This window comes from Arachis hypogaea, chromosome 9 (assembly GCF_003086295.3).
Source record: "Arachis hypogaea cultivar Tifrunner chromosome 9, arahy.Tifrunner.gnm2.J5K5, whole genome shotgun sequence".
Taxonomy (NCBI): Eukaryota; Viridiplantae; Streptophyta; class Magnoliopsida; order Fabales; family Fabaceae; genus Arachis; species Arachis hypogaea.
Genome location: NC_092044.1, coordinates 23,575,923 through 23,601,982, shown reverse-complemented (window position 1 = coordinate 23,601,982; position 26,060 = coordinate 23,575,923). Strand labels below are relative to the sequence as shown.

General features: G+C 39.3%; 1 protein-coding gene and 1 pseudogene across 6 annotated transcripts; both read left to right on the top strand.

Moving 5' to 3' along the window:
- The window catches only part of LOC112709017 ((+)-pulegone reductase-like), a 50,286-nt pseudogene that overhangs the window by 21,305 nt on the left and 2,921 nt on the right, over nt 1–26,060 (top strand).
- LOC112710704 (cation/calcium exchanger 5) lies at nt 998–4,267 on the top strand. 6 transcript variants are annotated; one of them, XM_025763069.3, is made up of 6 exons: nt 998–1,899; nt 2,330–2,416; nt 2,565–2,633; nt 3,152–3,209; nt 3,668–3,738; nt 3,859–4,267. In XM_025763069.3, exons 1-5 carry the CDS (start codon nt 1,636–1,638, stop codon nt 3,724–3,726), a joined length of 537 nt encoding a protein of 178 aa, XP_025618854.1. In that variant the 5' UTR covers nt 998–1,635; the 3' UTR covers nt 3,727–3,738; nt 3,859–4,267. The 6 variants fall into 6 exon arrangements, with proteins under 6 accessions (XP_025618854.1, XP_025618858.1, XP_025618857.1 ...); XM_025763072.3 differs by having other exon boundaries at nt 1,013–1,899; nt 2,565–2,625; XM_025763073.3 differs by lacking the exon at nt 3,668–3,738.

The window sequence follows — 26,060 nt, the reverse complement described above, 5'->3', positions numbered from 1 at the left end:
CCCAGGTCCAACTAAAAGGCCTAACCTGAAGGATTAGAGCCTAGCTAAGTACCGACCTTCACATAAGAAGTTGGTATCAACCACGACTTGGTCTGAAGAAGTCGGATATGAGATTAAACTGGCAGATAAATACTCATTCAAATGAGTAACCGCCCCTAAAATCTCTCTAACCGCTTCATAAAGCCATATCTTAACCTCCCCAAGATAATAGGGACGGTTAGCACCCTAAAGATACGGCACTACTCCAACGGTGGTTATTGGCTCACCACTATAAATACACTGACACCCCTCAGGTATCCCTAAGTCCAATACTCTCTAGACCTGCTCACACTCTTGCTAACTTAGGCATCGGAGTGTCTTTGCAGGTACCACCCCCATTCACTCGCGAGCGCAAGTCGGACAGAGCCTCCCGAGTTGCAGATCCACCCGGAGTTCTCCTCCTTCACACACTTGGGCCGCCAAACGCCATCCGTCGTATTAATCTCCGGTTACCTACCGTAACAAGTCCTAAAAATTTTAGTCTCCTTTATTCCTATATTTTAGAGATAATACAGAAATTAAAATTTTGTATCCTAAAACTAAAATTTTAGTTTTATTTTCTAACCACCAAATATAATGGTAAATCTTAGTTTTTTAATTTCAATTTTACACTACAAGAAAAAAGGACTATGGCCACGTTTTTTTCTTACCACGCTTCAAAAACGTGGCCAAAAGTGGTCAATGGCCACGCTTTTATGAGGGTGGCGATAGATTAGAGATTTGGCCAATTTTTTTGCCACGCTTCAAAAGCGTGGCGAAAAGGATCAACGACCACGTTTTTTTCTGCCACGCTTCAAAAGCGTGGCCATAAAGAGAAACAAGGACGTTTTAAAAGCGTGGCGACAGGATTTCATTACGGCCACGCTTACAAAATGTGGCCATATCCTGGTACTCTTTTGGCACGCTTTAAAAGCGTGGCCAAAAAGGTTTTAAAAAAACTAATAACCCCAAACCCAATAACCCTGAATCCTACTAACCCTGAAACTTCAAAAGCTTCGAGACTCTCTCAGTCTCCGTCACTCACAACCCCTAACCCTAATAACCTCTCACGCTCCACCTTCCACATCCCAATTTTACTCTGCTCTTCGCGCCACCGCCCCCACCGCCGTTACAGCAGCATCATCCCACCTTCTCCTACGTGCCGCCTCAGGTCTCCACTGGACCTCCTTTCGCGCCTCCCGCCACCCCCTCCTTCCGGCCACTGTCTCCTCAGGCACCGCACTTCTCCCCGCTTCCAAATTCATCCGGAGGCGCCGCTCCGCCCAGCCTTGCCTACCAGAATCCGTCGATTCCACCTCCTTGTGTTAGCTCTGCGGCTGCAATGGCTCTCGGCGTCGCCTCTGCTGCCGGTGGTGTTGCGGTTTCGGCGTCTGTGCCGCATATGCAGCCAATGATGTTGTATCAGGCTCCCCTGACGTCTTTTCCTCCCTCGCTGCCCTCCGCTCCGGCTAGTACCACACCGGATTTGGCGCTATCCTCTATGCCGGTACCTTCGTCTCCGCTTTCGTTGTCGGATTCGTCACCATCTACGCCACTTCGTTCTCCCTCGACCCCGCGCCCTTCGTCAAAGACGTGCTCTTCTACTTGACGGCAGCGATGTTCCTCTTCTACGTGTATCTTAGCGCAGAGATCTTCCTGTGGCAGGCGATTGGATTCGTAGGGTTTTATGCATTCTTTGTTGGTCTCGTGTTCTATATGGACTTGGGAGTAGTTGATGGCAGAGGCAAGAGTGGGAATTCTTCCACAGATCTTGAGGAGCAGAAGGAATTAGTTGCGGTGCACGTTGACTCCGACGCCAAGGTTTTGGGATCTATGAATGACAAGAAGCGCAGTTCTGGATTTCCGGGAGCTTATGGATTGGTATGTTTCAATTTCAATTAAACTGGTAATTTTCTGATTTAGAGTTTGATATAAAGGGATTTGGTTTTTTATGGCGATTGGATCTGGTAACTTGGCTTTCTTGGTTTGTTACTTTGTTGGCTAGAACCTGAATGAAAGAAATAGTAGTAGGAATAAGGAACCTGATCTATGTTCTTACCAACTCATTTGAATTTAGGCGTTGGATTTGTTTGATTCTTTTTTGCAGTGTACATGGTACTGTGCATGTTTTCTGATTAACTCATTGCATTGATGTAACCATGATCATTTTGATTGTATAATTGAGGCAATGGTTCTTATCTTTAACATAAACTAGGCAATACTGTTCATTTCAGGGATAGAATTCTAGTTTATTTGATAACATTATTCTATTGGAAGTTGTCCTGACTTATCCCTTGCTCTCTTCTTCCAGATTTCTAAAGCATGGGAGATTCCTGTTGCAACTCTCAAACTGTCGATCCCCGAGCCAGTGTCGTCACAATGGATAAGGAAGCAGAAGGTATATTGTCAACACCGGCTATTTCTGTTGTGATAAGGAAGCAGAAGGCAAACCAATCTAATTAACCCCTTTTTATCCTATTTATTTTAGCATATACCTTTTCAGCTCACTTGCTAATCATTTTTCTCATTTCCTTATACTTTAATAGGCAAATGGTGGATTTATTATGAGTGCTAGCCATAATTCTGGAGGGCCAGAATATGATTGGGGTATTAAGGTGACTTAATATTTTTTAATTATGGGTCAATTATGCATTGACTAATAGGTTATTTAGTATTCCATAAACATAATAAATACAACTCTGTCGCATAAAGAAGATTTATCTTGGTATATCTATAGCTAATTTCCATGTTGTGTGTATATTTGCTAGTTGGTGTTTCTGACAAATCTTATTTTATTTACTCTAGTTTAATTACAGAAGTGGGCACCCTGCTCCAGAATCTATTACTCTAGAATTAATTTGTTGGTGATCTTTTTCTTGTTTCATTTCTTCACTTTCTTTTTTCTTGAATGGTGCTATTAATGCATCTAAAATCTTGCAGACAATTTAGCATAATAGAATTTACCATGGTCATAATGATTACTTGAGGTTCTTCCATAGAAGGCAAAAGTCAGGAAGGAGAAAAAGGATAACGCATTCCATAATTTAGTTTTCCATGCTTGTTCTTAATGACCCAAGAATTTTTTCACCAGATTTTGAAATTGATAAATATGATTTGTTTTTCCAAATGGTAGGTGGGTCAAGCACTGGGTCTTTCAACAGAGTGGTCCAACTATCCTCTTTATACCCCTGGTAAGCTTATATTACTATTGTCCAAACCTTAAATTCGACACATGATTGTTAATGTGTTGCTTAAAAGGAAAGGAAAGTGCATGCGTATAAGAAAATAATTTTTAATGCATAAATTACAGTATGGTTCATACTTTAATATTCAAAGTCTTTTTTCTTCTTTGGACTTGAATTATGATATCTTATCTTTATGGATACACAAGTGGTTTGGAACTGTTAGATGGTCCAAAGCCAGAAAACATATTGGTGGGTCCACGTGTGGGTATACAATATGCTTTGCCATAGCATATCAATGCATTGTGAAGATTCGCCATTGCCGGATCACCTTGGATTAGTGCTCCAAAAAACACTCTCAGGGCGCCATTGTAGTTATGTCTGCTGTAATGTAGTAGATTACGTAAATTTCCACAAGAATACTCTAACGTTTAACACTTGAACTTTGTATGCACATGCTTGTACAGCTGGCAGCATATTACTAATGCTAGTTAACACAATTTCAGTAGTCCTACTCACAACATGAAGTTGCTACAAGGTTATAAGATTAGTTCTTTTATGAAAAATTTTCTAGTTTTTAGTCCTGGTGCGTTGGGTTATTTTTTGCTGTAAAATATGTAATGATTCCTATTTATTGATTGATTTATTATGTTTGCAGACTGATTTGAGGTTCCAGAGCCATGCTGTCCTTGCTTTCCACGAAGCTGCTGAAGCCTACTTGGTTGGTTTGTTTGAGGACATCAATTTGTGTGCCATCCATGCCAAGAGGTCACCATAATGCCCAAAGACATTCAGCTTGCTCGCCACATCCGTGTAGGCTGATTGATTTCATGCTTCTTGATCGTTTCGAAATACACCTTGTGTTACTAGTTTAATATTGTTCAAGTTTGCTATGCCATTGTATAGTTCTTGACAACCTTTTAGGTTTCAATTGATGTCCTTAGAATGATTATTTTGGTTATGGTACAGTAGATCATAGAAAGATACTACTAATAGAATGATTTGATTACTGGTGTAACTCAGTTTATTTTGGGTTTAGCTCTTAATTAATATTAACTTTGATACAATTTTGAATGTGTTAGTTATTTGATATGTGAAGTAGAATTTCCTTTTCAACATGACAGCAATGATAGTGAGCTTTGTGATTTAATGGCTGTATCTCTTGTTATTGCCACGATTTAAAAGCGTGGCCGTATCTAACCCTATTGCCACGCTTTTAAAGTGTGGCCGTATCTTCCTCTATTGCCATGCTTCTAAAGCGTGGCTATATCTCCCACCTACAGCCACGCTTTTAAACGTGACAGTCTATAAAAAGCGTAGCAATCGCCACTCTTTCATAGGCCATCCTTTCAAAAGCGTGGCGGTAGCTCAAAAAACGTGGCGAAAAGTTATCGCCACGCTTTTTTGGCTTTTTGCCACGCTTTTAAAGCGTGGCAATAGACGTATTTTCTTGTAGTGTTAGTCTCTGAAAACAAATATTACTTACCTTAAAAGACAAATTCTGTAACCCTTTTGAACCGAACCTGTAACTTCTCACATAATCCTATATACAACCAAATCGGTCATTGAGATAATGCCGTCAAGGTGGTTCTTTGGACAAAATATATTTGGTTAGTGACTTCATGGATGATCTAATTCTACTATATTTGTGCCACACAAATTCAATTTATAGTGGTTATGGAAGGTAGAATTTGATTGTTTGTGAAATAGCCAATTAAGTAAAAATCCATTGGTTGTTTAAATAGTCAGTTTAAAGACTGCATTAAATTCATATTAATACCCAAGTTCACGGTTTGCTGGTATCTTTCAACTAATTTAATTACACACAAATGAAACTATCTAAATTAAAGGCTCAAAAGCCTTTAATTAATTATACTCACATAGATAAATATCAATTCTCAAATTTTTACTGACTCATGGCACATATTCTATGTGACTTTTTATGGGCCATGTCTCTGCTTAAATTTGCATTCTCACGTGGGTCTTGATTACGTACTAAGAACAAATATTCAGCTAATTTTTTTTATATGAGGTTGACATGTGAGTTACGCTGAATTATGGAGTATTAGAGGAATACACACTGTTATGACGGCGTTCAATTTTTAGTTTTGATGGAAGAAATCGGACCGTCTGATTTCATTACAGAGAGAGAGGGACACAAATCAGGCGGTCTAATTTGTGTGGAACAGAATTTCGTGGGTACTGAAATCAGAGCCAGAGTTTTCTGGATAGAAAAATTTTTTTGAAACCAATCGAACAGTCTGATTAGTATTATGAAAAAAATTTGAAATGCCAGGAGGCGGTCGGACTGTCCGATTTACTTATTGTTGTATACGTACATAAAGATCATTTCGAGAACTCCCTACTAGCTCTTCTTCTTCTTCGTCTATTTCAAAAAACCAGGAAGGAATGTTGCTCCTCTTCTTTGGTTCTTCTTCTTCTTCATTCTTTCAAAAAAACATAATAGTGAGATTGAAAGTGTTTAGTATACGTATATTATTATGGATGATAGAGTTATTTTGAAAATATATTGTTATGGACAGATTTTATTATAAATGTATAAAGGAGTTCAATTTGTATGTGAAAATCCATTAGATATTATTATTCCGTACACATTGTCATTTGAGGAATTAAAAGGTGTGATTTATGAGAAGATAGATTCTCAAATATCTAGGAGAGTATCATGTATTTTGTACAAGTGTCCTTTATCCGTGTTTGGTGGGTTTGTTCAATTTCAAACCAAATACATGACGGATGAAGTGAGCATGCATGCAATATTTTCAATGTATATTGAAAATCGCCATCGAATGTCGTGCATCGAGTTGTATATTGAGCTTGAGCTATCTAAAGCGGAGCGAAATATTTAATTGGAAGATTATAATAGTGATAGCGAGAAAGAATTCAAAAGTAATTATAAGCTCGTTGGTCCGGGTGAAGATGAAGATGAAGCTGACGACACTATGAACGCAGATGTGGCGGAGGTCGCAAATGCACTGGCAAACCAACAACCGTTTCAGGAGCCTTTTTTCATGCGGCCGTTGGATTTGGAGGCTATGCATGCACCTGAGTTTCCTCAATATATGAATGCAGGTATGTAAAGAAAGATAACTATGTGATAGTTTGGGGTAGTAGATCAATAAGGTTAGAAGAGTAAAATATGTGATTTGTGAATTATCATTTGTGTAACATGCATTTGATTATTTTATTAGTTAATAGTTCTTTCGTATGGATTATATTTACTAGTTCTTTATGTAGATAAAATAGCTAACATATAGATTATAATTATATCTGTTAAAATATAGACTATTTTTATTCACGAGAATATATATCTTGCTATGTGATTGTAGCAAAGCTTCCTATTATGGTGGATGGTAAATTCACAGTGGGAATGGAATTCAGTTCGAGGGAGGCAGTAATCAAGGCAATGAAGGATTATACCATTGATAAACTCCATTTTTAGGGTTTATCTTGTGTTGAATTTAGAAGATTTTATCAACTTTTCTCACATTTATTCACTAAAATAGCATGGTTTTGTAAATTCTCCTTTATTTGTGCTTAAGTGTAAAAACATATTTTTTAGGTCTTAAAATAGCTAAATTTAATTCACCTTGATTCCATTTGATGCCTTGATATGTTTGTTAAGTGATTTCAGGTTTAGAAGGCAAAGATTGGATTGAGGGAACGAAGAAAAAGCATGTAAAAATGGAGAACTCATGAAGAAATGAAGGAATTGTAAAGCTGTCAATCCTGACCTCTTCGTACTTAATCGATCATAACTTGAGCTACAGAGGTCCAAATGAGGCAGTTTCAGTTGCGTTAAAAAGCTAACATCTGGAGCTTCAAAATGATATGTAATTTGCCATAGGTGCCTAGCGTTTAGGCGACGCGTGTGCACATCGCAGGAGCCCTTTTAAGCAACTCGTGGCCAGCGATTTCTAGCTCATTTTTGGCCCAATCCAACTCATTTCTGATGCTATTGAACCCAAGAGTTGAAGGGGGATGAACCAAGTAATTATAGTTTTAGTTTTTATCATGTTTTAGGCTAGAATTCTAGAGAGAGAATCTTTCTCTTCTCTCTAGAATTTAGGTTAGAACTAGGGTAGATTTTCTTAGATCTAGTTTTAATTGTTGTTTCCATTTACTTTTTCTTTCAATTCTTTGTTGCTACATCTTTGCTCTCTTAGTTTTTCTTGTTAATTTCTTCTATTTTTCTACTTTCATCTCTATGAGCACTTTGTTGATTTTAATTTCCTTTAATGCAATTTCATGTTTTATGTTCCTTTATTGTTTAATTGCTTTGTTATTGTTATTTCCTTGCATTTGGTAGTGTTAGATTTTATATTTCTTGTCATTTTATTATACTTTTTTATACCTTCCAAGTATTTGATAAAATACTTGGTAAGATTTTAGAGTAAATTTTTTGTGTTCTTGGCTTGGAATGGTAACTTAGGTGACCTTGAGTTGCTAATGTCCAAGTGATTGATAATTGGTGTCCATTGACACTAGCTTTCACTAAGTCAATTAGTGAGGTGGCTAGGACTTATGGATTAGGATTAATGTAGCTCATTTAAGTTTCCTTCACTTGTTAGAGGATGACTTAATGGGATTAATCCTTGCAATTATCATGTTGTGGTTAGTAACAAGGATAGAGATCCTTAACCATCAACCCTTACCAAGACCTTTTTACCATTTGAGTTCCTTTACTTTATTGTAATTTACATTTCTTGTTCCTTATTCAAAACCCCAAAATATACAATCCATAACCAATAATTGAGCACCCTTCCCTGCAATTCCTTGAGAGACGACCCGAGGTTTAAATACTTCAGTTATTTTTATTGGGGTTTGTACTTGTGACAAACAAATTAAATTTGATTTGAGGATTCATTGTTGGTTTAGAACTATACTTGCAATGTATTATTTTGTGAAATTCTATACCGACAATTTTCCTCTATCAAATTTTGCCGCCGTTGCTAGGGAATCGCAAATGTGTGCCTTGTTATTGGTTATTGTATATATGTGAATATTATGAATATGCTTCTTTGTTAGTTGTTGCTAGATTTAGGAGTTTGCTTTCATTATTTCTTAGTAGCTTTTAATTTTATTTTGTCTTTTCACGATGAATTCTCATCATTTTGGCTATGAATTTAGTTCTAATTATGTTGTAGGAAATATGAGCTACAATGAGAATATGCATCAAGGATGGAACAATCAAAGGTGGGAGGAGCCATATGCTTGTGATCAATCCTCTTGGCAACAACCTCCATCAGTGCACTATGAACAAGAACAAAACCATGATGCATACCAATCAAATGGCTATGATGAACCTTTTTGTGACTATCAACAACCACCACCATATGTCTATGAACCTCATCCTCAACATAGCCATCAACCTTACTCACAAGCCCTTTTTTTTACCAAATACCTTCCTAGGATCCTCATCCATCATACAACCAACCACCCCTACCTCATCCTTGTGACCATTATGTAAGAAAATTCATAGAGCCACCATAATTCTATCACAATTACTTCCAAGAACCACCTCAATACACACCATCTCCATACCCTCACCAAGAATAACCACCTTCCTATTATGAACCCTTTCTCCCAAATAATGAACTCTCCTACCCATCCCAAGCCCCAATGAATGATTCTCTCGCTTTGCTACTTCAATGGCAAGAAGATATGCAAAGGAGCACACTAGAATTCGTGGCTATCTTGACCAAGGTAGTGAACACTTTGGCCTCCCGATACTTATGCACTCAAAGTACTTCCATGGCCACATGTGAAGAATCAAATGAAGAGTTTAGCATAAAGGAGAGATTGAAAACTCCGATGGAAAATGAGGAATGTTACGTTGTGTTAGAACAATTGGAGAAAGCCATGATTGTTGAAGAAGAGGAAGAAGTGGTTGAAGATTTAGGAGATGTTGAAAGTCCATGGAAATGTAGAATCATGGAGCCCTCTTCCAAGAAGCTTGATATTGATGTTAAGGAGGGTGTACAACCTCCAAAATATATCATGGTTGAAGATTTTGAAGAGGTTGATCAAGAGATGGATTCAATCATTGATGAATTCTTATCTACAATTGAATCCTCTCCCATTGGACTTGACATAGAGATTAAAGAGTAAGAGGTTGAAATTGAAGAAGCTTGCCTAGAGGTGGAAGTTGTCAAGGAAGAACATAAGGGAGTGGAGCTTGTAAGGACATTGGAAACACCTCTCTCCAAGCCATCACCATCAATCCTTTCATTCAAGTGGGTAAATCTTTTATCTCTAAGCTTCATTATCCTATTTGAATATGGTTTGCTTGAGACGGATGGTCAACTTAGAGCTCTTTGTGGCTTTAAAAGCAAAAGAGAGATGGTTAGTGGTTGGAAACATCATTCTAGGTTTATGATGGTTGCATGTTCAAAGTTTGATTGTAAGGTTCAGTGTAGAGCTAGATTGCTTGGGTCTAGGAGGATATTTGGCCACTTAAGTGAGAATTCTAAGGACATGCCACCCGGATGGAATCATGATGATCAACTTGAAGACGAGTGTGAAAACAAAGTGTGGGATCTCGAATTACAAGAGGAGGATCAACTTTAGGAGCTCATAGTTTGTGAAGAATGGGATAAACCACTATTTTATGGTTTATCTTGTGCTAAATTGAGTGGTGTTTATCAGTTTTTCACACACTAATTCATACAAATTGCATGGTTTTACAAATCCTTCCTAATTTTGTTCCATGATTGAAAACTTGCTTTCTAAGCATTTAAATTGTCAAATTTTAATTCCTCTTTAAGTGTTTTCAGGCTTTATAGGGCAGGAATGGCTTAGAGGATGGAAAGAAAGCATGCAAAAGTGGAAGAAACACAAGAAACAAAAAACCTGACCAGCGAGGATCAACGCGCACGCATGGCTTACGCGTGCGTGCGTATTGGCGCATTTCCAGCGATGCGTACGCGTGACCGACGCGTACGCGTAACAAGCCCAAACGACCAACGACGCGTACGCATGGCCGACGCGTACGCGTGACAATGCGTCACGTACTGCACTAATCAGAACTCGCAGGGGGTGATTTTAGGCTGCTTTTGTACCCAGTTTTAAATTTAATTCTTATATAATGTCTATTATAATATTTTTCAATTTTAAAAATTATTTTACTAAATTTACTTATTATTGTTTATATTTATTAAAAATTATTTTTAATTTAATTTACTAGATACAAATGCTATAACTTTTAAAAATATAACTTATAAAAACTAATTTTATAAGTTACTTTTAAAAAATAAAAAATTTACTAAACTAAGTCTTACTTTGTATTCTTATATGAAACACAAACACTATAAAATATGTTAATCTAAGCTAGAACATTTTATTAACTAAAATGCTATTTCGCCAATCGAAAATAGTTTTGACAACTGCTAATTACGTGTTCGTAACCATATATATTAGCTAAAAAAATAATTGATCCCTTCTTTTTATTTTCAAACAGACAAACGTTGTAGAGAGCCCTGTCTACTTTGCTTCATTCTTCTTTCCTCTTTCTGATCCTACTCCTTTATAATCCCCTTAAACCATTCTCAATATCTTTGAAAAATCATTCTCTTACAATTTCTTAGTTATTTCGGCAAGTAAAGAGTGGTGCTGTACTAATTTGTTGTGAATGTAAACTTGAGCAGAAAACAAACGGCCCCCATAAAAAATCACATGGACCGTGTGTTATGAATCAGTACAGATTTAAAAATTGATATGTAACTATGTAAATATAATTAATTGAAGATTTCTAGACTTTTATACTATGTTTGGATCAATAAAAATAAAGAGAAAAAAATACAACAAAAAAAAGATAAAAAAATAGGTTTTTATTAATTAGATAAAAAGGAAATTGAATTGAAAGAAAAAACAATGACATTGGATCCACATCTAACTTTTTTTTTTGGAACCTGCAAAAAAACCTAATGAGAATTTTATGATAAAAATAAAATTATTAATTTATTCATGGTGTTAAAATTAAAAGCAAAATTTTTAATGTAACTTGTTGTCTCTGAAACTTGAAAAGACTTATTTTTTCCATCACAATTTCACTGTCGTGCTCAAAAGCGCCACCATCTATGAGTAATTTTTATTATTCTTTTAAAAAATTATTTATTTGTATTATTTAAAAAATAATGATACATCTTTTTATTTATGACATTTAAAAGATAATAAAAAAATAAATTCAAAAAAATATTATTGTTAACAAAGATAATACGTTAAAATTTTAAAATATAATTGGGAACACTTTTTTTATTAAAAAATAATTTAAATGCATTAGTATATTATAATTTATATATAATATAGATAAGAGTATTAATGTAATTTCACTTGGTTATAATTTTCTCTCTTCTTACTTTTTCTTTTATTCAAACAAAATAAAAATTTATTCCTACTTTTTTTCATCCATTTTCTCTTCATCCAAATAATATAAAAAAATTAATTTTTCTTCTATTTTTTTCTTTTCTCTCATTTTCTTTCTTCTCATTTTTCATGTTGCATTCAAACAAAATATTAAGTAGTTTTTTTTTGTTTATTATCAAATTAGTTGAAAGGTGCTACCAAATTATAAACTTGCACATTATGATGAATTTATGGAAATTTTTTCCAGAAGATACTCCATGAATTTGACCATGCTGCGTAGAAAGTGTTCTATTTTGGGTGTGTTTGGTTTATGTATGGATTGCGACAGAGAAATAAAAAATATAGACATTAAAAACATAAATATAATGTGACACAAAATTTTTACTTTGTTTGATATCTATATATTAGACAGAACAATAAATTATAAATGTCAATATTATCTCTATAAAAAAAACTAAAAAAGAGAGGATAATGAACAAAATAAAAATTTAAAGAAAAAAGACAAAATTAAAAAAATGGTGTATTATAAATTATATGTTAATATCTTAAACTAAAAAATATATAAAAATATATACTTTTATATATCACTGTATTCATTAAAAATTTATATTTAATAAACCAAATAACAAATATATACTACTGTGTTCATTAAGTGATAAATATGTCCAACAAAACAAATGCTGCATTAAGTCTGCAAAAAGTCTTCTATTGGTACGGAGGGTAAGTGGCACCAATTTGCCCAACTATTAAGCACGATTTGCTAGAGGAAGGCTACTCGTGTTTTCCTTGTTTTCAAAAGTGATGATTAGTGTGAACCCATAATTACACTATACTGAAAAATGATTTTCTATGGCTCTTACAAGATTATGTCATAAACTGAGTTACACTCTAAAATAGTTTTTGAAATTAGTGTTGTATACTAAAATTATCTTTAAAATTTTAATGATATTAATTATATTTTTGAAATTGACAAAAATGTATTACATTAGTGCATCTAAAATATTAAAAATTTTAAATTAAAAAAAAATTAGTGAAGAAACTAATTTAGTGTACGACATTCAATTTTAGAAACTAAAATGAGTTACTTAATAAAAAATAAGAGACTAATTTGATGCCTCTACAATAATGACATAAGAAATAACACGTGGACAAATACTGTTGTGACACATGGCACAAAATGGACACGTAGCCAAATAATATTGTGACACGTGGCACAACCGTCCACATTAGCATGTCACGTGTCACCGGTCAACACATCATCATACCATTACACGTGGCTAAATCATAGAGTGACACGTGTCACTAACAGTCCACGTTATCAAGCCATGTCATCACGTCTTTAATAAAAAATGGGTCCGAAACTAATGTAGTATACTTTTGTCAATCTCAAGGACATAATTGGTGCAATTAGAATCTTATGGACGATTTTAGTACACGACGCTAATTTTAAGAACCATTTTAGAGTTTAAATCGTCATAAATTATATTGTAACTTTTAGAATGAGTTTGGATGAAAGATTGAGACTGAGGAATGGAGACTAAAAGATAACGATTAAATTAAATCTTTGTATTATTTTTTGTATAAAAATATAAAATATATTAGATTGAATTATGTTTAAGTATCATATTTAATTTAAAATAAATATAAAAATTAAAGAGTAAATTTAAAATTTAAAAAATTACATGAGAATATATTAAAAAAATATTAAAATTTCAGCCTCCAATCCTAAAAATTTTGGTCCCCTTTATTCTTATTTTTTAGAGATAATATAAAAACTGAAAATTTATATCCTAAAACTAAAATTTTAATTTTAATTTTTAACCGCCAAAAATAATAGTAAATGCTAGTTCTTTAATTTCAGTTTTAGTCTTGAAAACAAATATTAATTACCTTAAAAGACAAATTCTGTAACTCTTTTGAACCAAACCTGTAACTTCTCACATAATCCTACATACAACCAAATTGGTCATGAGATAATGCCGTCAAGTTGGTTCTTTGGACAAAAAACACTTGGTTAGTGACCATGGATGATCTGATTCTACTATGTTAGTGCCACACAAATTTAATTTATAGTGGTTATGGAAGGTGGAATTTGATTTTTTGTGAAATAGCCAATTAAGTAAAATCCATTGGTTGTTTAAATAGTCAGTTTAAAGACTTCATTAAATCCATATTAATACCCAAGTTCACAGTTTGCTGGTATTTTTCAACTAATTTAAATACACACAAATGAAACTATCTAAATTAAAGGCTCAAAAGCATTTAACTAATTATACTCACATAGTTAAATATCAATTTTTAAATTCTTACTGACTCACGGCACATATTCTATGTGACTTTCTGTACGGTAGGTTGGGTATCGAACTGTTCGCAGGGGTCTCGAGATGGAGAGGTGGGTTCCGGCCTATCTTCAACGGGTGATGTAAGCAGAAGAGCAGCCAAGCTATCGAGCACTTCAAGTAGAGGGGGGTGTCACCTGCAAAGACACTCCAACGCTCAAGTCACCAAGTGTGCATGCGATAAAGGTGTAAGATATTTTGGGTGACGTACCTCGGGAGAGGGATAGGACCTTCCCCTTATATACCTTGTCAGTAGGGCAGGCCCCACAGGGGGAGGCCTCCTTCCAGGAAGGTTCCTTCTTCACAGCTGTCATGCAGCTGGCACCGAGGTCGCATGGCCAGGTCGCCATCCAGACGGGCCAGGTGCGTCGACCCGTTCGAGCGGGTCGCGACAATTTCGGGTCAGGTGACCGATATGCCTAGCTGGACTGGGCCGTAACAGTGCCCCCAACGCGCCAGCTGCGGCCGCGAGTGCCGCAGTTGGTGTGTTCCATTTTCCTCTTTGACGGTCGTTGCTGAGTACTCGGTTGCCCGTAGAGAGACACGCCTCGTGCGCGTGTGGGCCTGTTCGTTGCCGGGGATAACCTTTGTCGCCTCGTTCTCCACGCTAGGCATTTAATGCTCATAATGGGTTATTCAAAACCCCACGTGAAAAGACCGTTATGCCCCTGTCTTTCGTGCTTCTTTAGTTGGTTTCTATGGTTTCCATTCAGTTTCGCCTTCATTCCCCCACTCTTTCTGCACTTGCCTTCTCCATTCTCCCATTTCCTGCCGTCAATCTTTGGCTTGCTTGCGTTCGTCCTTCTTGTCTTTCCAAATCAACACAAACATCTTTGGTAAGTTTGATTTGTCAATTTTAATTTTCATTGCTTTGCTTCACTGCTCATGCCATTAGTTTTATTGCTTTGTTTTTGCATGCATACTGTTTTCTATGTCAAACTTGTTAGCGTTAGCTAGGCGAGCTAGGAGGTTACCATTCCATTATGATGTCTTTTAGGATTTATTTTAGCCATAGATTCACTCCTTGTTTGATTGTAGCCATAGAGTAGGCAAGATGTAGTTTCTGGGCTTTCTCCGACCTTCCGGTAACTTAGACTAACTGAGTGGTGCCCCCATTGTAGGTATGGCCCAATGTCTTGTTGCCCGGGTTCCCGTTGAAAGGGTGTACGACCGGGATGCCTGGGTGACCTCTGATGTAAAGGAGACTCCTAATCAGATGGGCGAGGAGGAGCTAACTGAGTTTCGCCAAGCCGAGTACCTATGCGGCGGGACTGACGAGGAAGCCAATTATGTAGTTTACGTCCCGACCACTCACGAGCGGATATACGAGCTTAACCTGCACTCTCCCCGAGTTGCCGACTGGATCTGGTTTTACAAGGCCATGTTTACCCAGTTGGGGGTTCGGATCCCTTTCTCTCCTTTTCAAATGGCGCTGCTCAACCGGTGTAGCTTTAGCACCATCTCAGTTGCACCCGAACAGCTGGGCCTCCATCCGCTGTTTCGAGATGGTGTGTGAGTACCTGGATCTTTTGGTCTCTGTCGAGGTGTTCCTCTTTTTTTTCACCTTGATGAACCCTTCCAAAGAGGGGAAAGCAAAGAAGGGCTTTATGTCCTTCTGATCTGTCCAGGGCCGGAGGATATTTGGCTTGTTCGAGGATTCTTATCATGGGTTCAAAGACAAATACTTTAAGGTTTGCCCCATTAGAGGTCATCACCCTTCTGGTTGACATTAGAGGGGGAACGCCGTATCCCGACGTATTGGAGCTTCGGGGCGAGAGCCAATGCTTTCACTAAAGTAACTTATAAGGGGATGTCCCCTGAGAATAAGAGAATTACCGACGTGTTGTTGGTTGTTTTTGGGAAAAATCATGTTAATCCTCATCTCCTCATGGGTAATTTGGACATTTCTAGAAATTATATTTGTCAGTGGTTTTAACTTGAGTTTCTTGTGTTTGCTGTTGCATTAATTTGCTATACCGACCTTACGATTAACAGGTTTCATTGTTTTGTTGTTGTGGGAATGTCTACCGAGGTGACAGGACTTGACGCTTTATACAACACCTTTTTGGATGGCGACAGCGACGAAGAGCCGGTCAATGAGAACCAGGAGGTCCCTCCCGAAAATGACGAGAACCAGGCGATGCCTTCTCCCCATGCTGTTGAGGTGACGCCTCATAACGCTGTCGAAATGCATGCCTCCCCTACCCAAGCTGAAGTGGTCGGTACCGGCGAGGGCTCGACCTCTCAACCACGATTTGAGGACGATGAAGTGGTGGTTGTAAACAACCCGAAGAGGAAAAGGTCGTCCTCTAGCCCCAAAAGAGCCCTCACTATGATGGAGAGGAACTTTGATGCCGGAAACTTTATTGACGCCCAGCTGCTTCCCACCACGGAGGACTTCTTCCATGGTGGGAAACTTGCTTTGCAAGCAAGGTGGATGTACCGAACTCTTCTTCGTGTGGCAGCCATAGCGAGGAAGGCGGAGTTCGCTCTGGTGGGGATGCAGTCTATTCAGAGGAAACTCGAGTCTTCTGTCCAAGCCAATAATAAATTTAAGGTGGAAGTTGAATCACTTTGGGAAAAGTTATCCAGCGCAGACAAGAAGCTCAAAGCAGCCGAGGAGAAGGCCAGAACTACCGAGGAAAAATTGAACTGATGCGGCCGTTTCCCGTCTAACTGAGCGAGAGCTAACTTTGGAGGGTCAACTCAATGCTGCTCAGGGTCGGGTGGCTGCATTGGAGAAAGAGCGCGACGAGGCCGCCTCGTCGGCTAAGGCTGCATAGAATGAGGCTGCTGAATTTAAGAAGTACAAGGAGACCATGAAGCAAGGGAAGAACGCCATACTGATGACTGAAGAGACTCTTAAAGCCCAGGTGAAGCTCGTGGCTCCTGACTTCGACACCTCAGCAATTGGGGTCTTTAAGACTATTAAGGACGGTAAAATTGTCGATATGCCGAAGAAGTGATCTTTATACTCTTGAATGAATTTTGTAATTTTATGGCTTTGTGAATTTTGTCGTGTAGTTTTGTGAACCCTGCGTTGGAGCTTGTAGCTTTAAATACGGTAGCCGTTTGGTTGGCTTATGACTATTGCTTGTTCCTCGTTTAGTTGGTATTGCGCTATCGTTCTATTTTGTTACCAGCTTGTTGTTTATGCTTATTTACCGTTGTGTTGGTATCTTGACGAAGCCGAATTATTATGGTGTTAATTTGGGTGGTTCCCGGGGTGATCAGTCCCGGGTTACCATGTTGTCCTCGTATTTATCTTGCCATAAAAAATTCATTAACATGGAATATAAAGTGGAAAGGTGATTTTAACCACAAGTGAACATTAATCGGCAGTTGGTTAGACCTATACGATAATAAGTATTTGACAAAGTAAATTACTTAATGATAAAGCAACTTGGGTCTTACTGAGCCTGGCAGGTTGCCTATTCGGTGCACTTGATCTAAGAATAAAATCTTCTTAAGTTACCCGCATTCCACATTCTCGGGACTTCCTTGCCGTTGAGTCTTTCCAACTTGTAGGCACCCCTGCCGACTACTTCCTTTACCCTGTACGGGCCCTCTCAGTTTTCCACCAGCTTTCCTTCCCCCTGAGTCGGTAGCCCAATGTCGTTGCGCCGCAGGACCAGGTCATTTTGTTCAAATTCTCTCATGAGGACTTTGGCGTTGTAGCGCAAGGCCATTCTTTGCTTCAGCGCCGCTTTTGACAAATGGGAAATTTCTCTAGCCTCATCTATCAGGTCTTTTTCCACAGCTTCTTCAACTCTTCCCAAGAGTAGCTGCAGGCTCGGTTCGCCGACCTCTACAGGTATCATTGCGTCCACTCCGTATGTCAAGCGAAATGGTGTCTATTCTGTAGATGATTGCTGAGTTGTGCGGTATGACCAGAGAACTGAAGCAAGCTCGTTAGCCTATGTCCCCTTCTTCTTGTCAAGTCACTTTTTTAGGCCTAGCAGGATGATCTTGTTCGCGGCCTTGACTTGGCCGTTGGTTTGAGGGTGTTCCATGGATGAGAATTTTTGCTTTATACCCAAACCGGCGAGGAACTCTCCAAACTTCTTGTCGGTGAATTGTGTCCCGTTATCAGAGATAACAACCTCAGGGATACCAAACTGAGTTATTACTTGCCTCCACATAAACTTCTAACAATTAGACGAGGATATGCTGGCAAGTGGTTCGGCTTCAATCCACTTGGTATAGTAGACAATAGCAACTATTAAGTAATTGACTTGCCCAGGACTGACCGGGAAGGGTCCTAAGAGGTCGATTTCCCAATGCGAAAAAGGTCAGAAAGACATCAGAAGACTTAGTTTGGTTGCTGGCGCTTTGTGAAAATTGGCGTTCTCCTAGCACTTGATGCATTTTCTCACAAAATCTTTAGAATCCTCCATCATCGTCGGCCAGTAGTAGCCGGCTCTGATGAGCTTCCTTGCTAGGGCTTTGCCCTCGATGTGGTGACCGTAGCATCCTTCATGGACCTCCTTAAGCACATAGTCCGTTTGGTCAGGATGCGGCACTTCAACAAGGGTTGGCTGAGTCCCTTTTTAAACAATTGGCCTTGTATGATTGCATACTTGGCCGCCTCCCTTCTCAATGCTTTTGCCGACTTCACGTCTTCAGGGAGCTTACCGCTTTCCAAGAAGTCGGCGATTGGGTCCATCCAAGAGGAGTCTACCTTCGTTAAATGGAGGGTAATTGTTGGTTCTTTTATCAGGCCTTGGATGAGAGATTGGTTTCCCACTCCCGGCTTTGTACTTGCCAGCTTTGACAAGAGGTCTGCTCACATGTTCTTCTCTCTCGGCATATGGTGCACCGAGATCTCCTCAAATTCCCCAGTTAGTTCCCTGACCTTCTCCAGATATTTTTGCAGCAACGAGTATCTGGCCTGATATGTTCTATTGATCTGTGAGGTCACGACCTGTGAATCACTATATATTTCCACTCTTGTGGCTCCGACTTCCTTAGCCAGGACTAAGCCGCCGAAAAGGGCCTCGTATTCCGCTTGATTGTTTGACACTGGAAACTCAAACTTGATCGACTGTTCATAAACGACTCCAATCAGGCTTTCCAAGATTATCCCGGCTCCGCCAAACGTCTGGTTGGAGGCTCCGTCTACGTGGAGCTTCCACCGTATGCTCGGTGTCTCGGTTGGGTCTCCTGTTACTTCTACCAAGAAGTCGGCCATGGCCTGCGCTTTAATCGCATGCCTGGGTTCATATTGCAAGTCGTATTGAGACAGCTCGATAGCCCAAGTCATCATTCTTCCCACTAAGTCGGGTTTCTGGAGTACCTGGCAAATTCCCTGGTCCATCCTCACAACCACTTGATGACCTTGGAAGTACTATCATAATCTATGGGAAGAGGTCAGGAGCGCGAGTGCCAGCTTCTCTAATTTGTTGTACCTTAATTCTGCTCCTTGTAGTGCTTTGCTCACAAAGTAGATTGGTTGTTGGGTCTTTCCTTCTTCTCACACCAAGACCGCCGCCATCGCTTCATCCGTTATGGCCAAGTACAGGTATAGTGGTTCCCTGTCCTTGGGCTTCCCGAGGACGGGTGGTGTTGCAAGTACTTCCTTGAAATGCTTGAACGCCTCTTCACACGCCGGGGTCCATTCAAACGCTATCCCCTTCCTCATCAAGTTGAAAAATGGTAGGGCTTTCGCAGCTGATGCCCCGAGGAACCGGGACAGTGCGGTGAGCCTTCCTGCCAACCTCTGAATGTCTTTGATGCATCCTGAGCTCTTCATTTGGAGTATTGCTTCACACTTTTCTGGGTTGGCCTCCACCCCTCTCTGGGTTATCATAAACTCCAAAAGAATTTCTGCTTCCATGGCAAATGCACACTTGAGCGGATTGAGCCTCATACCGTGTTGCCGAAGGGAAGCGAACACATTCTCTAGATCGCTTATGAGGTCCTCAGGTCGGGTGGTCTTTACTAGGATATCGTCTACGTATACTTCCATCGTTTTGCCTATAAGGTTGCCGAATATCTTGTTCATCAACCTTTGGTATGTGGCCCCAGCATTCCTCAGCCCGAACAGCATTACCTTGTAGCAGTATATTCCCCCTGGCATTATGAACGCCGTTTTCTCTTCATCTGGTCGGTGCATCGGTATTTGATTATAGCCAGAATAAGTATCCATGAAACTCAGATACCAATATCCCGCCGCCGCGTCGACGAGCGCATCTATGATGGGGAGAGGGTATGAGTCCTTGGGACATGATTTGTTAAGATCGGAATAATCCACACACATCTTCCATTTCCCATTGTGCTTTCTAACTAGAACTACGTTCGATAGCCAAGTCGAGTAGTCGAGTTATCGGATAAATCCCGCTTCAAGAAGGCTGGCCGTCTGCCTGGCCACCTCCTCTGTCCTTTCTTATGACATTTTCCTTCTCCTCTGAGCCACTGGCTTGGCTTCCACCTTGACGGCCAAGTGATGCGACATGAGCTGGGGGTCTATCCCCGGCATGTCAGCTGGCGTCCAGGCAAATAGGTCGTCGTTAGCCCTGATCATTTCCATTAGAGGTTCCTTCAGGTTGTGTGGGAGGTTTCTGTTCACGAAGGTAAACTTCTCCTCTGAGTCGCCAACCCTGAACCTTTCTAAGTTCCCTTTCGGCTCAAGTCTAGGCTTTTCGTCAACTCTAGCGTCCAGGTCGGCGAGGAACACTCCCGATGCCTCTTTGGATTTCTTTCTTAAGGAGAGACTGGCATTGTCGCAGGCGACTGCCGTTTCCAAGTCTCCCTTTATGGATCCCACGGATCCGTCATCAGCGATGAACTTCATTATCAACATTTTTGTACTGATCACTGCCCTGAGATCGTTGATACTCTTTCTTCCCAGGATGATGTTGTAGGCCGTGGAGTCTCGCAAAACCACGAACTCCGCCATTACCGACCTTTTCCCCTGTCCTAGTCCTACGGAGACCGGTAGGGAGATTATCCCGTTGGGCTTGATAAAGTGGTCGCCCAACCCTACTACACCGTGCTGGTGAGTCCTTAAATCGGCATCCAGGAGACCCAAAGCATCGAACACATTGCGAAACATGATATTTGAGTCGGCGCCGGTGTTTATGAGGATCCGCTTGATCAGGCCGGTTCCCACTCTGGCCGTGATGACCATGGGAGGGTTTTCTGCGACCTCATCAAACCATTGGTCCTCTGGACCGAATGATATCGACGGAACCCTCTTGGAGTTTCGTGCGGGGGATGACGAGACCGCTAGGACTTTGGCGTCCTTCTTATGCGCCGACCTCGACCTTGGAGCTGCGTCTCTTCCTATTACCATGTTTACTATGGTGAGGCTGTGCTCGTTGTCCTCTGGCTCTTGACGTCGCTTCACCGTGCGGCTCTTGTTCTCTCCCTCGCGGTCCCGATCTCGTCTCCTCGGCTCCCTGATGAGGTGGGAGAATTCGGCTAGCTTTCCATCCCGGATCGCTTGCTCTAGCGCATCCTTTAGGTCAAAACAATCCTGTGTTTTGTGTCCATAGCCCTTGTGATAATCACAATAGAGGTTCTTGTTCCCCCCGGTTCTGTCTTTTAGAGGTCGGGGCTTCGACAGAATTCCCTTCTCAGCTATTTGCTAATAAACTTCTACGATGAGAATGGTGAGGGGGGTGTAGTTGGTGAATATCCCGACTCGGGGAAACGGCTTGAATGTCTTGGACAGCCCGCCATCTCTGGCGTGCTCTTTCAGCCTTTCCCCGCTACTGTGCTGCCGAGGTTGGTTGTAGGTAGGTTGCCGCTTGTTGGCTGCCACCACTTGACTGACTTCTTCATCGTTGATATATTCCCTAGCCACGCTTTGGATTTCTTGCATCGTCCACACCGGCTTCGTGGTGAGATGCTTCCTGAAATCCTCATTCAGAAGTCCATTCGTCAAACACAGATTGGCCACCAAATCGGTTAGGCTGTCAATCTCCAAACATTCATCGTTGAACCTGTCCAAGTATTTTCTGGTCAGTTCGTCGGACCTTTGTGTCACCCGGAGTAGGTTGATCGGGTGTTTTGCCTTTGCAATGCGGGTGGTAAATTGGGCCAAGAAAGCGCGGCTAATGTCCGAAAATTTGGCAATAGAACCCTGCGGGAGGATGTTAAACCACCGTATTGCAGGTTCTGCCAGAGTGACCGGGAAGGCGTGACACCTCACCTCGTCGCCTACCCCTTCCAAGTTCATTCTGGCCTCAAAGGCCGTTAGATGCTCCTGTGGGTATTGGGTTCCATCATACCTCATGTTCGTTGGCTTGTCAAAGTACTTTGGTAGTCGGACTTCGAGGATGGAATGATGGAATGGGGTAGCGCCCATGATCACGATCGTCGTGTTCTCTTCGGCCTTTCTCCTTCGTCCTCCCGATCTCGCTCGATGGCTCGTCTCCCTTCAACCGGGTGTATATCATGGGGTCATGCCGTCTTCTTGACCGTTCCCAGTCCTCCCAGATACTTTCAGATTCAGATCGTGGGCTGGGTGTGCGCAGGGAGCGACTTCTCTGAGGAGTTCTTCCACGTCTCTCAGGAGATCGGGAATAGTTTGGTTCTGGAGTTTGTTGACGATGTTCCTGATCTGTCAGCTGGTGTTCCAGGTTCTGCACCCTATGACACAGTTCCTGCATTATTCTGGTGCTATTGCTGCCTGTTCCTCCAAAGTGGCATCTCTCTTGGGATCCTGAGGATGGCTCGAGTCGTCGCAAAGGGGACCTCGTGCGCTCCCGGGAGGAGGCCACGGAGGCTGCCCCCTGGGTTTGGCCCCTCCGCCAGGCTCTACAGGACCCAGTATGAAGTCTATTTAGGCGGTCCCCACAGATGGCGCCAATGTACGGTAGGTCGGGTACCGGACTGTTCGCAGGGATCTCGAGATGGAGAAGTGGGTTCCGGCCTATCTTCAACGGGTGATGTGAGCGGAAGAGCAGCTGAGCTACCGAGCACTTCAAGTAGAGGGGGATTTCACCTACAAAGACACTCCGATGCTCAAGTCAGCAAGTGTGCAGGCGATAAAGGTGTAAGGTGTTTTGGGTGACGTACCTCGGAAGAAGGATATGACCCTCCTCTTATATACCTTGTTAGTAGGGCGGACTCCACAGGAGAGGCCTGCTTCCAGAAAGGTTCCTTCTTCAAAGCTGTCATGCAGCTGGCACCGAGGGCGCGTGGCCGGGTCGCCATCCGAACGGGCCAGGCACGTCGACCTGTCCGAGCGGGTCGTGACAACTTTGGATCAGGTGACCGTTATGCCTAGCTGGACTGGGCCATAACATTTTCTATGGACCGTATGTCTCTGCTTAAATTTACATTCTCACGCCGATCCTGATTACGTACCAAGAACAAATTGATACAAATCAATATCGAACAACTTATATTTGTCAAAAAAAGTTAATCATAAAATCAAAAGCCAAATCTCAAATAAATTTCATGAATACTCAAGAATAAGTCATATTTCATAAATTTTAAATTATAACGTTTCAACTTTGAAGCAAGATGTAAGCACGACAGAAACGGCAGAAACGTATCGTGAAAGGAAGAGAAAGACGAAGGAAATAACAATAATGAGAAAGGCAAAAAAAAGAAAAAGAAAGAGAATGAAGTTTAAAATTTATTTGGAGGAAAATAATTTTTGTTTGAGAGAATGTGACGTGACATGAGACAGAAAAGGTTTTCATAAGTTTGACAATAAGGATAACAATGATTTTTTCTTTTATCATACATATTACTCAATTATCAATTATTGAAGTTATTTTTGGTCTGTAAAATAACAAAATTTATATATTAACGTATATATAAATGACCAATCCGAATAAGCTATCTATAGAGATTTTTTGTAACTTATGATAGCTTCATCGAATTGGTGATTTCATTTCAAAATAATAATAATAATAATAATAATAAAATTGTTTTGTCTCCTCTCCAACTATGCTACCACATTTTTTACTAGTTAATCTCTTTTTTGGCTCTACATCAATATATGCCGCTTATGTTTGAACAGCAGCGCAAATTATAAAATCTTGATTTTTTCTTAGGGCTCGGGGGAATGACAGCTTATATGGGATTTTTTGAATTGTGCAAACCCAAAATGGGAGAAAAGGTTTTTGTGTCAGGTTAATACTTAAATTCGTTCTTGAAAGATTATTTATTTTTTAAAGTAGTCTTTAAATAATTTTTTTAGTCATATTAGTCCTTAAAAGATAAAATATAAGTCAAATTAGTCCTTTCATTAGTTGGATGATAGTGTGTTACGTTAAGTGCCACGTGTCATAAGATGATTGATTGATATGTCAAGTCAGTAAGACGTGGCATACCACGTGTCAGGTCGTCACTTGACATGTAAAAAGATTTTTTATAATCAAAATAGTTCTTGAAAGTCCAGACGTAAGTCATTTTCATCCCTAAAATTTTAAAAGTTAATCAAACTAGTCCTTATATAATTTTTTTTCTATAATATTAAATTTGAAATATTTTTTATACTACTAATCTTAATAGAAATGTAATTGACAAACAGAAAATTAGTAATTGTATCTTTTTTTCTTAAAAATTTTTCTTCAATTCCAAACTTTACAAAATATTAAAAATTTGTTACTTTTTTATTATTATTATTATTATTATTATTATTATTATTATTATTATTATTATTATTATTATTATTATTATTATTATTACATATGCTAAACGAATTACTTCTTAAGCGTAATACGTGCAAAGATTATAATAAATTTTTGTGTGTTTCATATGTTTAAGATAGATTATATAATTTTTCTTTTAATTTCACAAGTCAATGAGATAAAATAAAATAGAAAACATTATACCTATACATAACACATGCTACTCCGCACTAGTACATTTAGGGGTGGCAAACGGGCCTAAACTCGCCGGACCGGCCCGCGTAACCCGCCAAAAAAGGCGGGCTGGGCTAGAAAATCGGGACCGCCAAATAGCAAAAGCTCGCCTAACCCGCACCGCTTAAACCGCGGGTTTTGGCGGGCTTTGGCGGGGCGGGGCGGGCTTCCCCGCCGGGCTAAGGTTTTTTTTAGTGAGGGGGTATTTTTGCAAACTTTTTCCTAAAACCTAACTTCCCCAACCTAACTTACAAGAGTATGAAGATAAAAATTGAGTGTTTTGAATTATGTTTATGTTATTTTGGAGACAATATTTATAATTATGTTTTGGATTATGTTTATTTTGCTTTGGAGAGAATATTTATACTTATATTTTGAATGAAAATTTGGTTTATAATTATATTTATTAGATATTTATAATTACAAAGACTTTAATGTTTGTAAATATAAAAAATATAATTTTTTATGCCATTAGAAATTATAAATTTATTAATATGGTTGTGAAATTATATATATTACTTAGTAGTTAATAGTAAAAAAAAAAAGATGAGCTTTGGCGGGCTTAGCCCGCCAGCCCGCCAGCCCGCAGTTAGGCGGGGCGGGCTAGGATTCTAGGACCGCCTAATTAGGCGGGGCGGGGCGGGCCAGCCTGCCAAAGGGCGGGCTTCTGGCGGGGCGGGGCGGGGGGGGGGGGGGGGCGGGGCGGGGCGGGCTTCCCCGCTTGCCATCCCTAAGTACATTATATAAATAGAAATGCTTCATATTAAAATAAATTTTTTTGTGTTTTAACTGAAATATTTAAAAAATTATATTAGAGTATTAAGATTCAAAAAGTGATTCCACAAATCAGTTTTTCAATTATTGAGTTTCGTTATATAAATTAAACAATAATAAAAATTATAATTTTAAAAAATTTAAAAGATTTAAAATTTAAAATAATTACTATATTATTTAGTAAAATTTAAAATATTAAATTTTTAAATATATAATCAACAATAATTTGATAAACTCAATTAAATAAAAAAATTCACATAAAAAATTATAATTTGAAAATGTAAAATTTTAAAATATAAATGACAAAATAACTTTATAAAAATTTAATTATTTTTATTATTTTATGTAAAGAGAATTTTGTTTATTAAAGTTTAAAAAATAATATTAAAATTAGTAGTATAAAAAAATATTTTAAATTTAATATTATAAAAAAATTATATAAGGGATAAGTATTGTTTTGGTCCCTCACGTTGAGGGTCGGAATCGAACCCGTCCCTGGTGTATATTTTGATTTAAAATCACCCTTAAAGTCGTATTTA

Excerpts from the sequence above, each read along its gene's own strand:
- LOC112710704 (XM_025763069.3), top strand. The coding sequence starts at position 1,636 with ATGTTCCTCTTCTACGTGTATCTTAGCGCAGAGATCTTCCTGTGGCAG. Across the intron at positions 1,900-2,329 it reads TTCCGGGAGCTTATGGATTG|ATTTCTAAAGCATGGGAGAT; the intron begins GTATGTTTCAAT and ends CTCTTCTTCCAG. Across the intron at positions 3,210-3,667 it reads CTATCCTCTTTATACCCCTG|CTGGCAGCATATTACTAATG; the intron begins GTAAGCTTATAT and ends ATGCTTGTACAG.